Source organism: Cupressus sempervirens, chromosome 3 (assembly GCF_028749045.1).
Source record: "Cupressus sempervirens isolate cs-2001-9-10 chromosome 3, ASM2874904v1, whole genome shotgun sequence".
Taxonomy (NCBI): Eukaryota; Viridiplantae; Streptophyta; class Pinopsida; order Cupressales; family Cupressaceae; genus Cupressus; species Cupressus sempervirens.
In genome coordinates this window covers 603,698,257-603,711,680 of record NC_143120.1, presented here as the reverse complement: position 1 = coordinate 603,711,680, position 13,424 = coordinate 603,698,257, and the positions used below count along the sequence as shown (strand labels likewise).

Sequence of the window (13,424 nt, the reverse complement as noted above, 5' to 3'; positions counted from 1 at the left end):
CCGCACCTCTGTGTCCGTTGGCAATCTTCTGAAACCTTCTTCTGCGTTCAGCTTGCTGTGCCAAAATTAAATTTTCTTGTGCAGTACGTATTCCATCTTTCTCCTTTATCTTATTTCGATCCTTGTTAAGCTGATTTGGCATTAAGCTTCATTCCTCCCTCCTTCCAAGTTCATAGGGCAACGGCGCCAAATGTTTTACTGCATAGATTAATTAAGTAATGCACATAGATAATGAACAAGAACAACAACAACAGTACTCTATTCCCATATCCAATAGATTGCATCACTGATGATAAGATGAATTACAATGATCCTAGACGAAGTATAAATACTTCCCGCTGAACCTTCTCGAAGGGGTCCGTCGACTACAAAATCTTTATCGACAACATGAACCCGTCGGTCCATCGGCTACAAAATCTTTACTGACGACAACACCCTATCAGCTACAGTTTCTACTGATGACATAAGACATTTAAAAATTAAAACAAGTGAACTAACCTCCCACTCAAGATTGCAAGAGTAGGTGCCTTTTAGCCCTTTCTCGCCACAATACTTTTTGTCACTAAATATAGCAAATAGGAACTTGCTGCAACATTGAAGGGAATGCTATTAAAATACTAGAAATCAGCATATTGAATTTCAACTTGCCGATGCATATTGTTGTTCCACCCAATACCTTCCAGTATTAACTGTACTCTAGGCCTGTTTCTATGCACAAAAAAACTACCTATAGAACGAACATGTGTGCAGCATAGATGATGGTGGTCTATTAGAACCAGTGGCACTGGTTGAGGGGATGATAGATTTGCAGATCTGTGGGCCACGAAGAGAGCCCACCATGCCCTCTGTTGGATACAATTGTTAATTGTGTATTGTCTTTGATATTACACAAACGTCATATCAGCCATCAGACAGAGTCTATCGAGCTCAGATGGTTAGCAAAGCAATTTATAGTGACTACCAAGCATTCCTGAACATTACACAATAAGTTAGCTCTTACCGAGCTCACTCGGGCATCAAAAGATTTTGTAGTAGAAAGTTAATGTTAATCGAGCTCCCAAGGTTAACAAAGGGAAAGTCAATGTCTACCAAGTTCACTCGGTCATCAAAGAAAAAGTTAGCTTTTACCGAGCTCACTCGATAAGTGAAGGAAAATCAGTGTTTACCGAGTTAACTCGGTCTCCGAAGGAAGTTGCAAGGTTTGCAGTGTTTACCGAGCTTCACTTGGTTAACACTGGGGAAACCATTCTGGAGCAGTGGTCACCGAGTTGGGTCGGGCAGCGAAGAATTTTATTGTTCTAAAGAATTAAGTTTAATTGTTTTGTGCAATGTTTGCAACCGACTGATTTAATGTTTTTCAGTTGTTGTAACTTGTAATTGAGCCGACTTGACAATCTGTAAGGTATATATGAAAGGTCAAGTTGTGAATTCATGAATATAAAAAAAAGTGTGGATGCATAAGAGTGCGAATGTATGGATGTAAATGGAATGAGCGAATATTGAATATATGAGCGAATGTTGTGGAAGGATTAGATATCCTTATGGAGCTGCAAAGTTGTATTCGATCAGTGAGGATCTAGTGAAGCAGAACAGAGATCTGTATTCAGCAAAGATAAGTTGCATATATTTCAGATCACTTCATTGTTGCTTTCTAATCATTGTAACAGTGATTCAAAATCTCTTAACAGAGTTGGTTTAACAGCCATTTTGTAAATCCTCTAACAAGGTGACAATTCAATTGAATTGTTCTCAAGACCTCCAACTAGGCCACTCCTTACAGGGTGATTAAATCCTCTAACAGGGTCACACCTAACAGTGTGTTTTGTAACCTTTAACAGGGTTGGCTCCTAACAGGGCTCACTTCAGAAGAGTGAAAATTGGTGACTAGTTACTTGGTGGTTTTTCCCATATTGGGTTTCCATGTTAAATCTGGTGTCTCTTGTGTTCATGTTATTTCCTTTATGCATGCATGTTAATCACTTTAAATGCTTAATAAGCTAACAGAACATCTATCAAGTTTCAGCATTTATTTGTGTGGTTACCGAGTGTCAACAGCAGCTATATTTTAAGACATCTAAGGATCTGTGGATTTATTTTTGTGGTAACTGATTCACCCCTCCCCTCTCAGTTACTCCATCTCTATTTCCAACAGCCCTCAAGTGCTTCTTCTTCTTCATTGTCATCATCTTTTTCTTCTTCTTCTTCTTCTTCTTCAAGTGTGATTGAAATATTTGGTAATAACCCACATTATATCATTATGATCATTGTTTTAGTGAAATCCAAACCAATAATGGTGATTAAAATAATAAATGATTCTAAAAAATGAGACAATGTGAGAAGCCTTGGTGATGTAGAAATTGTTGTCCTCATGGCCAATTTTGTCCTTTCCCTTTGCAACTTTTTCTCTTCTTGGACAACAAGCAAGTAATTCATCTCTCTTTATTTTATCCGCGCTGAACTGACAAACCCTTGTATCATTCTTTGTGATCCCTCCAAGGTGGTATTTCAAAAGAGATAAAAAAATAATAAATGATTTTTAAAAAGGAGATAGTGTGAGATACCTTGTGATTCAGAAATGACTGCCCTCCATTGCCAATTTTGTCCTTTCCCTTTGCAACTTTTTCTTGTCGTGGGCAGCAAGCAAGGCATTCATCTCTTTCTTTATTTCATTCACGGTGAATTGACAAACCCTTGTATTATGCTTTGTGATCCCTCCAAGGCGGCATTTCAAAAGAGATATACCTCCAGTAATTACTTTTTGACATTTTTATGCATATTACAATATTATATTTGTGTCCTTCAAAAGTATATTTACATGCCTTGCCTTTACCCCTTAGGGCGCGTGCCTATATATCCAAATGGACATGAGTCTATTAGGGTACTAACAAACCCTACAGCTGACCCAGTTGTAGAGGTATCCCCTATTTGCCATTTTAATGAAGAATCAATCTAAACATACAAATTGGAGGCACAAATTTAGAAATTTAGAGACAAAATAATTAGTTTAAAATTTTAAGTAAGTTTAAACTTAGCTGAAACTTGAAAAGAAAAAAAGAAGGAAAAAAGTGTTAGGTCATGGAAATTTTAAGAAAATGTTTTTTTTTTTGAGAAGACTATGATTTTGTTTTTGCAAAAATAGCTGCAAATGATGTTAGATTTTGTTCATCACACTTTAAAGCAAGTTAGAGTACATTGTAAATGGTATTATAGAGTTTATATAAACATAGATACAACTAATACAAGACAATAAAAAAAGAAAAAGAAATGAAAAGAGTTTTGAAAACTTGCTAGTGAAACTAAATTTGCTCAAAAATCTCTTTGAATCTGCTTCAAACACACAAGAAACTGCTCTAGAATGCTGGAAATGACATTCTTTCTCCTCCAAACCTTGTCTTGTTGTTTTTCTAAGATCGTTTTCTGCGAATGTACTAACATGGCCATTTTAATTGATGATTTCCAAATGCAGATTTGGATCTCATATAAATATGAGAGGAGACTTGTCTCTTGAAGAGACATGTCCCTATAGTTAATTATCTTTAGTTAACTATATGTATAACTCACCTTTAACATTTATGTAATATTAATATATTAACCATATATGTAATCTATTATTATAATATTATATAATGTATAATATATATAATATATATTATATTACATATATAATATATTCTATATATATTATTCTTATCAATAATATAAGACATAAAATAATGTTCATATAAATCATGAATACAAATACTCAATGTAATGAGTATATCAGTTCGACTGATGCTATACTTCAACGTGTCTCTCCTCTCTGCATCTGTTTTGGCAATAAAAAACTATATGTTTTGCCCTTTTCTAGGCTGTTGCTGTGTATAGCAGGCTGGGGCAATAAGTTCTAAAGTTATCATGATAAAACAGAGATTTATCATGATAAGTTCCTAAAATATCAGCAATATTTTTAAAAAAGTTTTCCTGATATGTTTTGGCCCGAAAATAACAAAACTTCTCGCCCAGCAACTTTTATTGCAATAAGTTGATTTATCGCATATATATTTTGCATCAGCCCTGAAAACTTAATATTTGCCAGTTAACATGAATCATTGTTATTTTAAACGGATATCAGTTGTATTGACTCTTGTTTTTGTTGCTAATGATATATATCTAAATATTTTTTAAATTCCAAAACCTATTTCCATGTAAGAACAAATGCTGTAAGGAATATCTACTTCTTTATGGTTAAATGGTATATGCTGTTATATGTCCCTATGCATAAAGATACTTAGAAAACTAAAATTGCATATTGATTTCTATGAACAAATTCTTTTATTTTCTTATTTTCAAGTATAGCTGCCAATGATGTTAAAATGTGAAAGAACATTGCAAATGTATTTGCACTCCTAAAGACAAGGAATGTTTCAATCATAGAACTTTTATTGTTCTCAACATCTTGCTTTGTATTTATTGATTTCGATACTTGCAAGAACGAATTCATTTGATATAAATAATCTATGATAGGGTATCGGGGTGAATGGTCACAACCATTCACCCTTATATCTTAACATAGATTAGTTAACAATAACAATTGATAATTTAGATTGGTTAACATTACACCAATTCATTATTGTTTATAACTCACACATAATACTTGCATGAACGATAATGCCAAACAAGGATCAACATTTCCAGTCAAACCCATAATCATATGAGATAAACAATGGTCGGCATCTACAGCCATGCCGATAATCATATGAACATGTGAACTTTTACCAATGAAATATATATAGAAAACAATATCAGAATAGCCTCGGACTTATGTATTGACAATACGTATATATAAATATCAATATGTAAGTCTTATCGTTATGTATTTATGTATACAGTTCAGATTTGTTATTCATAGTGTTTGTCTGACCAAAGCTACATACTTTAACAAATGATGTCTGTACTTTGGGAATTTAAATAGCAAAAGGATGAGTGAAGCAAATGATGCACTTTGTATCCAAGCATGTTTCTAGTTCTCTTCTCATCTAGCTCTAGTCTATCACGAAAACGTTGAGCACATTATTTTTCATATACCTTGGACATTTATAACATTGTTAATAAATCCTGATATTTAATGGTTTGGCCATGCTGCAGGCAATGGAATTTTTTTCAAAAAGTCATTATTTTGACCAGATTCTAAACATGCTTGTAAAGATATTATCTGGTGGTGGTGGGGGATATGCAGGAGCTTCCCTTGCATCCACTGCTTTGGATTGGGTTCTTGAAAATAAGGGGTTAAGTTGTGCTAGAGAAATTTACAATAAGTAAGCATATGTGCCATTCTTTTCATTTTTGGAAAATTTGACAAATACAGGACACATTTCTGTCTGTTTGTTTGCATTCCTTTTTCTGTTTTCTTTTGCTTTGAAAATTTATACTCCAAGTTTGAATAAATACTCAAGGAGAAGGTATATATTTTATGGTTTATTCATTAGAATGCCTAGAGTAAAAATAAAACCTAGTATGTGCCTAATTTCCAGCTGGTAATTTGAAAATATTATGCTAGAAAAATGTTGAAATTGTTTTTGGCTCAGGACATATTAGGTAGCATTTAAAATAAATTAGTAAATTAATGTGCATCTCAGTGGCTTGTAGGCAATTTTAAGTGCAAAAATCATATACTAGGGCTCATAGGATGTGTTGTTGACCTTAGGCTGTACATCCTAGACATCTTAGGGATTGTGGGATGTGTGAAATGTCTCCCTGCTGCCCTACTATATAGGGGTCAATAAACTGTGCATCTCAAATATGTCATAGTGAAATTGGGCCACTCGGCTGAGTGGAAATACTCAGTAGATGTATCTTGGAATTATTCCCAATTTGGGGATGTTAAAGGGCGCCAAGTTGTTGCCAAGCTGACTTGGGACTTAAAACATCTCATTGCTGTCTTGGGGTGTTAGGGCATCTTTTGTGGGTTGTGAATAGAAGAAACAAAAAAAAAAATTTAGGGGTGTTTCCTTGGATGTGCACATGTGTTTTACTGTCACTGAGATGGCTCAGCACATGTCTAGGTATCCCTTGGTTGTTTGAGGGACATTCAGACATCCCTATGGACTGTGAATGCAAAAAACAAAAGAATGGAAAAACATACTAAAATGCTGTAAAATCTAAAGTTTTGTTATGAAACTTTTACCTTAAGTGTAAATAATATCAAAAGTGTGTAAATTGACCTTTATGACATAGGGGATTAATTATAACTTAATTAAACTGAATAATGTAATGTAAAATTGTCAGAAAAGAGTGTGTGGGTGGGTCTCACCACTTTGGGAAACTAATTCATGGTATTTTATTTGGAAATATTGGCATAAGTATCTCTTTGGAGATAGAGCAAGCTGTGGGTATTGGAGAAAGGGCATCTAATGTATATCCAACAAAGGATACAATGTACACCTTTAATGGTTCCTAACCATGGAAAAGAGAATTGTATGTGATACATTTCTCTATGGCCATTGCTCGAGAGCCTTTATGATTGTTTACCATGGTAGTGCAAAGCCAATTTCCAAAGAGCATTCAATGATGTATTTAACCCCTCAAATTGATAAAATGCTGCTTATGAAACATCCAAACATAAGTTATAGAGACAGAATCCTTGAGGTGATTGATTTTGAGCTTCTGTCCATACCAAGCTTCCTTTGGGGTCATCTTAACGACCTCTGTGGGAGACTAGTTGAGAAGATAAATTACATCATAGGCTGCTTCTACCCAAAACTTCTTTGGAACATTTCTATGGTCCAATGTAGATTGAGCCATCTTAGTGATTATATGGTTCCTGCACTCAACAACATCGTTCTGTAGAGGGGTGTACGGTGTGGTAAGCTGATGCTTAATGCTATGATGTACTGAAGTTGGAGAAATTGGAAGAGCACAAATTTCCACCATTGTTGAATCAAAGAGTGACCAATTGAAGATGACATCTAGCAATGGAGGATGAAGCATAATTTGACTGACAACAGATTGAGCTTCATACCTAGGACAAAGTATACATTGAGAAATGACAAATCTTTTCATTCGGATGAAATTGGAATGTTTCCCTTGTCCACAACAAGCCAAGTAGTACTCTCTATTGTCACTAGTCCCATGGCTTGCTTAAGGAACTTCAAGCCTCTCAACATCTTCTTTCTCCTAGTCTTTGTTCTACAACAACATTTTGATATGTGTGACTTCTATTGCCTGCTTACTGCTGCATTATTAGACCAAAAAACTCGATCCAATGATGACATCCCTATGCCATAAATTGCTGCTACTGAAACATTGGCCAAGCCTCCAAGGAAATGACTCATTAGGGTATCAATTATTTTCATGATCAATTTGTTAGCTTCTTTGAGGTTTAACAACACTGCTACAAAGATAGAAGTGACATTTGTGTTTGTAACCATGAAATCTTCTTCCAATATTTTAGTTTCAAATTTTGACCACTCAACTCTTCAATGTAATGTGCCGAACAAATGATAATCTAGACCAGTAGTTGAGTTAAGTGTGATGATCCTCTATACCAACTCTCTACTTACTTTGTAAGGCACAACTACCTTCTTATGATTAAAATTTAAAATAGTAAAATTGAAAGACATGCTTCTTACCAAAAAGTAAATAAGGACGAGAACTTTTAAGAAAAACGTTTTGAAAGGTGAAAATCTTAAGAATCTGAATTAAACTAGAAGAACATAGTTTCTTCAAATATAAAAAATATTACCAACTACCATGACTTGTGGTCTTAGCAAATGTCATCAAAGAAAAATGGACCTACAAGGCCTATTGGTTTTAATTAACATATGAAAACATAAAAGTTTGAGAAACTAATCTATCACCACTAGTTCCTGTTTTTGACTGCTTGCCACACGCCACCCATATCTAATGGGACCCCCTCTGGTCTTGGTAGCTCTTGGGAAAGTAGGTCAAGGGTACAATGTGACCAAACTAGGACCAAATGTATCAATCCATCTTGCTAAATTGTTTTTCCACCAAGACAACTATGGTTAGAAGCTCATCATTGCATGACCAATCATGGGCTAGTTACAGAGTCTGCTAGAAAATGAACAAAGAAGGCTTGTAGCAAAATTTGGAAGGTCATTGCCAAGGTAGGGAGTATCCACTGCAATAGCCAGTCATGGAGTAGAAATGCAACAGTCTACAGTGGAATCCCCACAATTCTTGGAGTGCATGCCAACGTAGTTTAGGGAATGGTCAAACAAAAAAAATCCACTAGGCCCTCAAAATTATGCTCCACGCAAAATGTGGAGCGCATTTCCTTTACAATCATAGAAAGCCTCCAAAGGATCGAATTCTCGACTCCCTCAAAGCTGCGCTCCCTACTTTATCGTGCACACATTTTCCATTGTGTTGCATATTTTCTCCCATGAATCAAACTCCATGACTCCCCCACCCCCCAAACTACGCTCTATACTTTGTCGCAGGTGCAATTATCATAGTCGTGGAAATTGTCCAAGGGAATAAAATTCGCGACCGCAGTTGTAACCCGCCTTGCCTTGTGCATCAAGCGCATTATGCACGTTGCTGTGGGTTTCTTCCGTCTTGGATGGAATCCACGACCAAGTTGAAGCCTTGCTTTCCTTGAATTTTAAAGCATAATTTTGCTTATATCATGGATGGAAATTCTCCCCCCAGTGAAAGCGCCCCTCCTGCCCCCCACTTTGATTTTTTTGGTCACCATTTTTTACCTTGTCATGGAAAGCGATGCAAAAGGAAAATTTTTGGAACCAAAAGTAAAAAAATTGAATTAAAAAATTCTTCAAAGGGTTCTGTTGGTTCCCAAAACTGCAAATTGGAAATCCAAGAGCTTGCCACTTCTCCGATAGGACTTCTCAATCAGTTTTGGCCAATGAACGGGAATACTTCTCAATTCCCTTGCACTTCAGGCTCCGCTACAACCAGGCGGGTAAACCTTTACCTCAAATGCTGACTGTCCAGTTCAAGGCTTTTCTATAGCGAATTTAAACTTTGCAATCTTCGACTGGCAAGGTCCTCGAACTCGATAAAACTGAAACTAGATGCTGAATACTTGATAATTGAATGTTTTGTATAAATTTTGTAAATAATGGAATTGATGCTTGTAGAAGGAATCTGTAGATTTTCTGACTTCAATAAAAAGACCAGTGCCTTTGCTCATCCGGGTGATAGAGTCAACTTCGGTGAACTTTCACGTACAACTTCATAATGCTCAATGCACTTATACTGCCAAACAATTTTAATAATCCAAATGCGACAGACCAATTATAATGCAATCTTAAATTAGTCTAGATTGAATTTTAACTCTGTTGAGAAGGAGACAAACTGGATAGAGGTATGGAAATAATTTAATATTTCACAACACCTATGGTGATCAAATCTAAAATGCTAATTGACCATGTCTACTTATCTAATATCAAAATCATATACAAAATTCTAAAATATAATCACGAAGGACGATTCGCTTGCAATTTAAATCTCCACGCCATTTAAAAATAAACAAAAGACATTTTATTTTATTTAAAAAAAAAAATAATGGACTTTATATTACAAAATCATAATAGACCCCTTATTCCTCCATACAATAATAAAATAAAAATACTTTTCTGTTAAGAGAATATAAATGTTCGGATGTTCTTCTTCCAAATGTGTCTTCTTGCTCCCTCTATTTATAATGGATGAAGAAATATAACCTTTCAAACTAAGAGTTACGTCCTTTCCTTATTTTTTATTCATATCTCTTATTTTCATCCCACTGCTTCATTATATTTAATGACTTATATTTTAAATGATAATTTTATTTATAACACTGATAGCTATTTCATCGGGCAATATGGTATTTTGCTGTTAAATATTTTAAACTTTTAACAAATCTTTACGATGTCGTTAAACACGTCTATTTGTGATTTAATATATGCCTTGCGATTTGTATATGTTCTTAGGCAATATTGATTCTTTTATTCACACCTTCCAAGCAGTAAAAATACAAGACGATGTCTGGTAGAACTTCTCTTCTAAGGATGAGATCGCATATAACTCTTTCTGCTCATTATTTCCTTTTTTCCAGTGCAGAGTGCAGACTATGATGGCAATCAACTCGTGATCTTTCCACCTCCAGCATCATTACCGTATCAATCTCCATGACTTCATTGACGATCTCTACTTGACAAAATGTCACCTCTGCACCTCTCACACCCACACAAGGTTGTGTCCCTGTCTTCTATGTGCCGTCAGGATGCCCATCGCTGTGTATCTGTTTATAATATTGGTTATTATTTCTGGTATGGTAACTGCTGTCAATTGCTTTCTCTAAAATAACTGACATGACTATAACTCCATCACTGTGATTCATGCCTGACTAAGCACAATGGCAGATAATGTATATAATACTGGTTGTCGTTGATCGTGGGAGTGTCTGCTTTTAATAGCATGAATTGATGCTATGTCTGGAATTGTTTCAATGAGAGCTGTGCATGAAGAAGTAACAAGAACTTCAGATGGATGCAACCAAAGTGGCAGACCTGACAGTCATCTGGTTTTAATCTGCTAATGCAGTCATTTTCAGTAATTCAATATAGACAAGGCTTGCATATGTGACATTGCGGTTCTAGGTGCATACATGCCTTCAGAAATACAGTAGACAGACATTTATCTTTGAATCTGGAAATTGATAGGTTCATTCATTCAATCTCCTTTTTGTTTTTTATCCAAGCCTTTGTAGATTTTGATTCTTGCCACAAAATATTTGATAACTTTTCAATGATTTCATCTTACTTTTTCACATCAATGTTAATCTTTTGACAATTTTTGAACACTATGATACAAATGATGACTTCATCAAGTTTCCAAAATCACAAATGGAGGCACTGGATTTTTGGCAAAAAATAGGGCTCCATCAGGTTCCAAAACTTGGAAAATTTAAAACAAAAAATATCAGGCAATGAAAAGAAAATTGAAAATTGAAAATGGTATGAAATCCCCGAAAGATGTGAGAAGCTAAAAATTGAAAGTTTTGTAAAACATGAAGAATTGAATCCTAAGAAGTCTATTTTTTTTGGAAAAAATGAAATGGTGGAAAATCAATCAAGGAAAAAACTGAAGATTTTTTTCTTCAAGCAATTAATTTTGTTAAATATTGATTTTTGAGGATAAAAGACCAATTAATTGCTCTTTAAGTTTGAACAAATGTGGCTCAAGGATGATAACTGCTGTAATTTGACTAAGCAATGGTGGAGTGAGACCAAAGTATCTCACTCCAAACTTTTCAGGTGGTTAGTAAGTTGAAGATTATTAAACGAAAACTGAAAGAATAGAACTTAGATTTCTTTGGCATTATCTTTGAGGACAAACTCACCCTGGAGGATAAATTGGAATCTCTCAAAAAAGAGGTGTTGGAACAATGGATGGGTTTACCCTAGCTCCTTGAAGAGAAGAAGCTCATGCAACAATATGAAGATGTCCTAAGTTCTAGCTAAGGAGGAACTCTTCTGGAGGCAGAAGTCTAGGGAAACTTGGTTAGAGGTAGGGAACAAGAACACAAAGTTCTTTCACAATAGTACCAAACAAAGGAGAATGATTATTTGTATAACATACATCAAAGATGCTGAAGATCTAATTAGGAATTATCCAAAAGATATTAGCTTGATTACTATCTCATATTTTGATCACATCTATAACAATACAGAAAGCTCCAACCTTAGGGTACAAAAGGATATTTTAGCCTCTATTTGTAAAAACCAGTTTTCTTGAGTCTTAATTAACAACTAATATACTCAAAGAAATACAGATATTACTTCATTTTCATAGGAAGACAGTTAAATCGGTTTCATTCATATGAAAGAGATTGACGGTTAAAAACCAGTTAAACAAAATTTCTTAACTAAACTTAAAACACCATCAATGAACTACTATAGAAATTAAAATCCACATACCATGGAATTCGAAATCAGAAATCATTGTAGGGATGCTTTTTCAATCACCCAGATTAGTGCACAAATACCACTATAACAAAATCATATAACGACTATCATTCAATACCGCTATATCAAAATCAAATGACGATTACTATTAATTACCACTATATAAAATTAGGGCATCACAAACCACTGTATCAGTTAGGGCATCAATTACGAGTGGATCATTTAGGGCTTCAGATACCACTGTATCACTTAGGGCTTCAATTACCAATGGATCATTTAGGGCATTAGATACCACTGTATCAATTAGGGCTTCAGATACCACAGAATTCAATTAGGGCTTCAGATACCATTGTATCATTTAGGGCTCCAGATACCATTGTATCATTTAGGGCTCTAGATATCACAGTATCATTCTTTTCCTTCTGATTTCTTAACTGTGGCAATAACACAAGATTAGAAGATATACTCATATTTATTACTCATATAAATGAAAGATTGATATAGCAAGCCATTAGATAAAATCTATCTTTCGCAACTAAAAGTAAAATAACTATAACGATGGTATAGCTCAATTAATCTTACCTTCGTCTCATAAAAGTAAAAATACCTGTTTCCGACAAACAATTGATTATATAGCTTATCTTTGTCTGTGGTACATTCGACAACTTGAGAAGAAGTGAAACATTGTCAGGGGCTTAACCACTCAACCTTGGACCATAACTTATCCCCTCACAATCTCCAACGAGAAAGGCCCTCCCTACTCGGAATTGGACTTGGAACATCTATCATCTACTGAGCATCTTGGTATTTAAACACACCATTCGACTTGACAGTAGGAGGATGCAATTAACAGGATCATGCACGAGCTACTAAATATATTTCATTTAAGGTTTTCTTGTCTAATTTCTTGTTTGGTTTCTTGCAAATTCATTCCACCTCTTCACCATTCATGGCTTCACAATCGGTGATTCCAAGGTGTATTAAAAGATTATGAGCATTCTGCCCCTAGACACCTCTTCACCATTTCATGGCTTCCTTGCTGGTGAATCCTAGGTGCCTGAAAGATTACGATCATTTTGTTTTATTAACACCTCTTCACCATTTCAAGGCCTTATAAACTTTTTGTTTTTGTTTACACCTCTTCACCATTTCAGGGCTTTATTTCTAGTGAATCCTAGGCATTAGAGAATTAAGAGCATTCTATTCTTTATGTCATGGATCAAGACTGCATGGTTAATGCCATTGATATTCGGATTATTGGTGATGGTTTATACAATTATTACAATACTCTACAACTATCATTTCGACTTCTTAATGATGGTTTAAATGATCAGCAAAACTATGTGGAAATCATGAGAGCCATTAGTAAGTAACCATAATATGATCACAGTTCTATTGTTTGTCTTTCTTATATGCAGCCGACTATAATCAGACTTACAAATCAGAAAAGATGGAAGTATAGTTCATGACGGAAAGACATTAGTAACCTATTATGAATGCGATTGAGAATTA

The 13,424-nt window shown here is 34.9% G+C and overlaps 1 protein-coding gene across 7 annotated transcripts in view; it reads left to right on the top strand.

The window, feature by feature from the left end:
• Positions 1-13,424, top strand: part of LOC149568120 (uncharacterized) — a 111,743-nt gene that overhangs the window by 44,977 nt on the left and 53,342 nt on the right. For all 7 annotated transcript variants that reach the window (XR_016362494.1, XR_016362493.1, XR_016362492.1 and 4 more), the window contains one exon: positions 5,125-5,294. Coding sequence is in view for 2 of the 7 variants with exons in the window: in XM_089821118.1 (XP_089677244.1) it covers positions 5,125-5,294 (170 nt within the window). In the remaining 5 variants the exon portion in view is untranslated. The remainder of the gene's footprint in view (positions 1-5,124; positions 5,295-13,424) is intronic.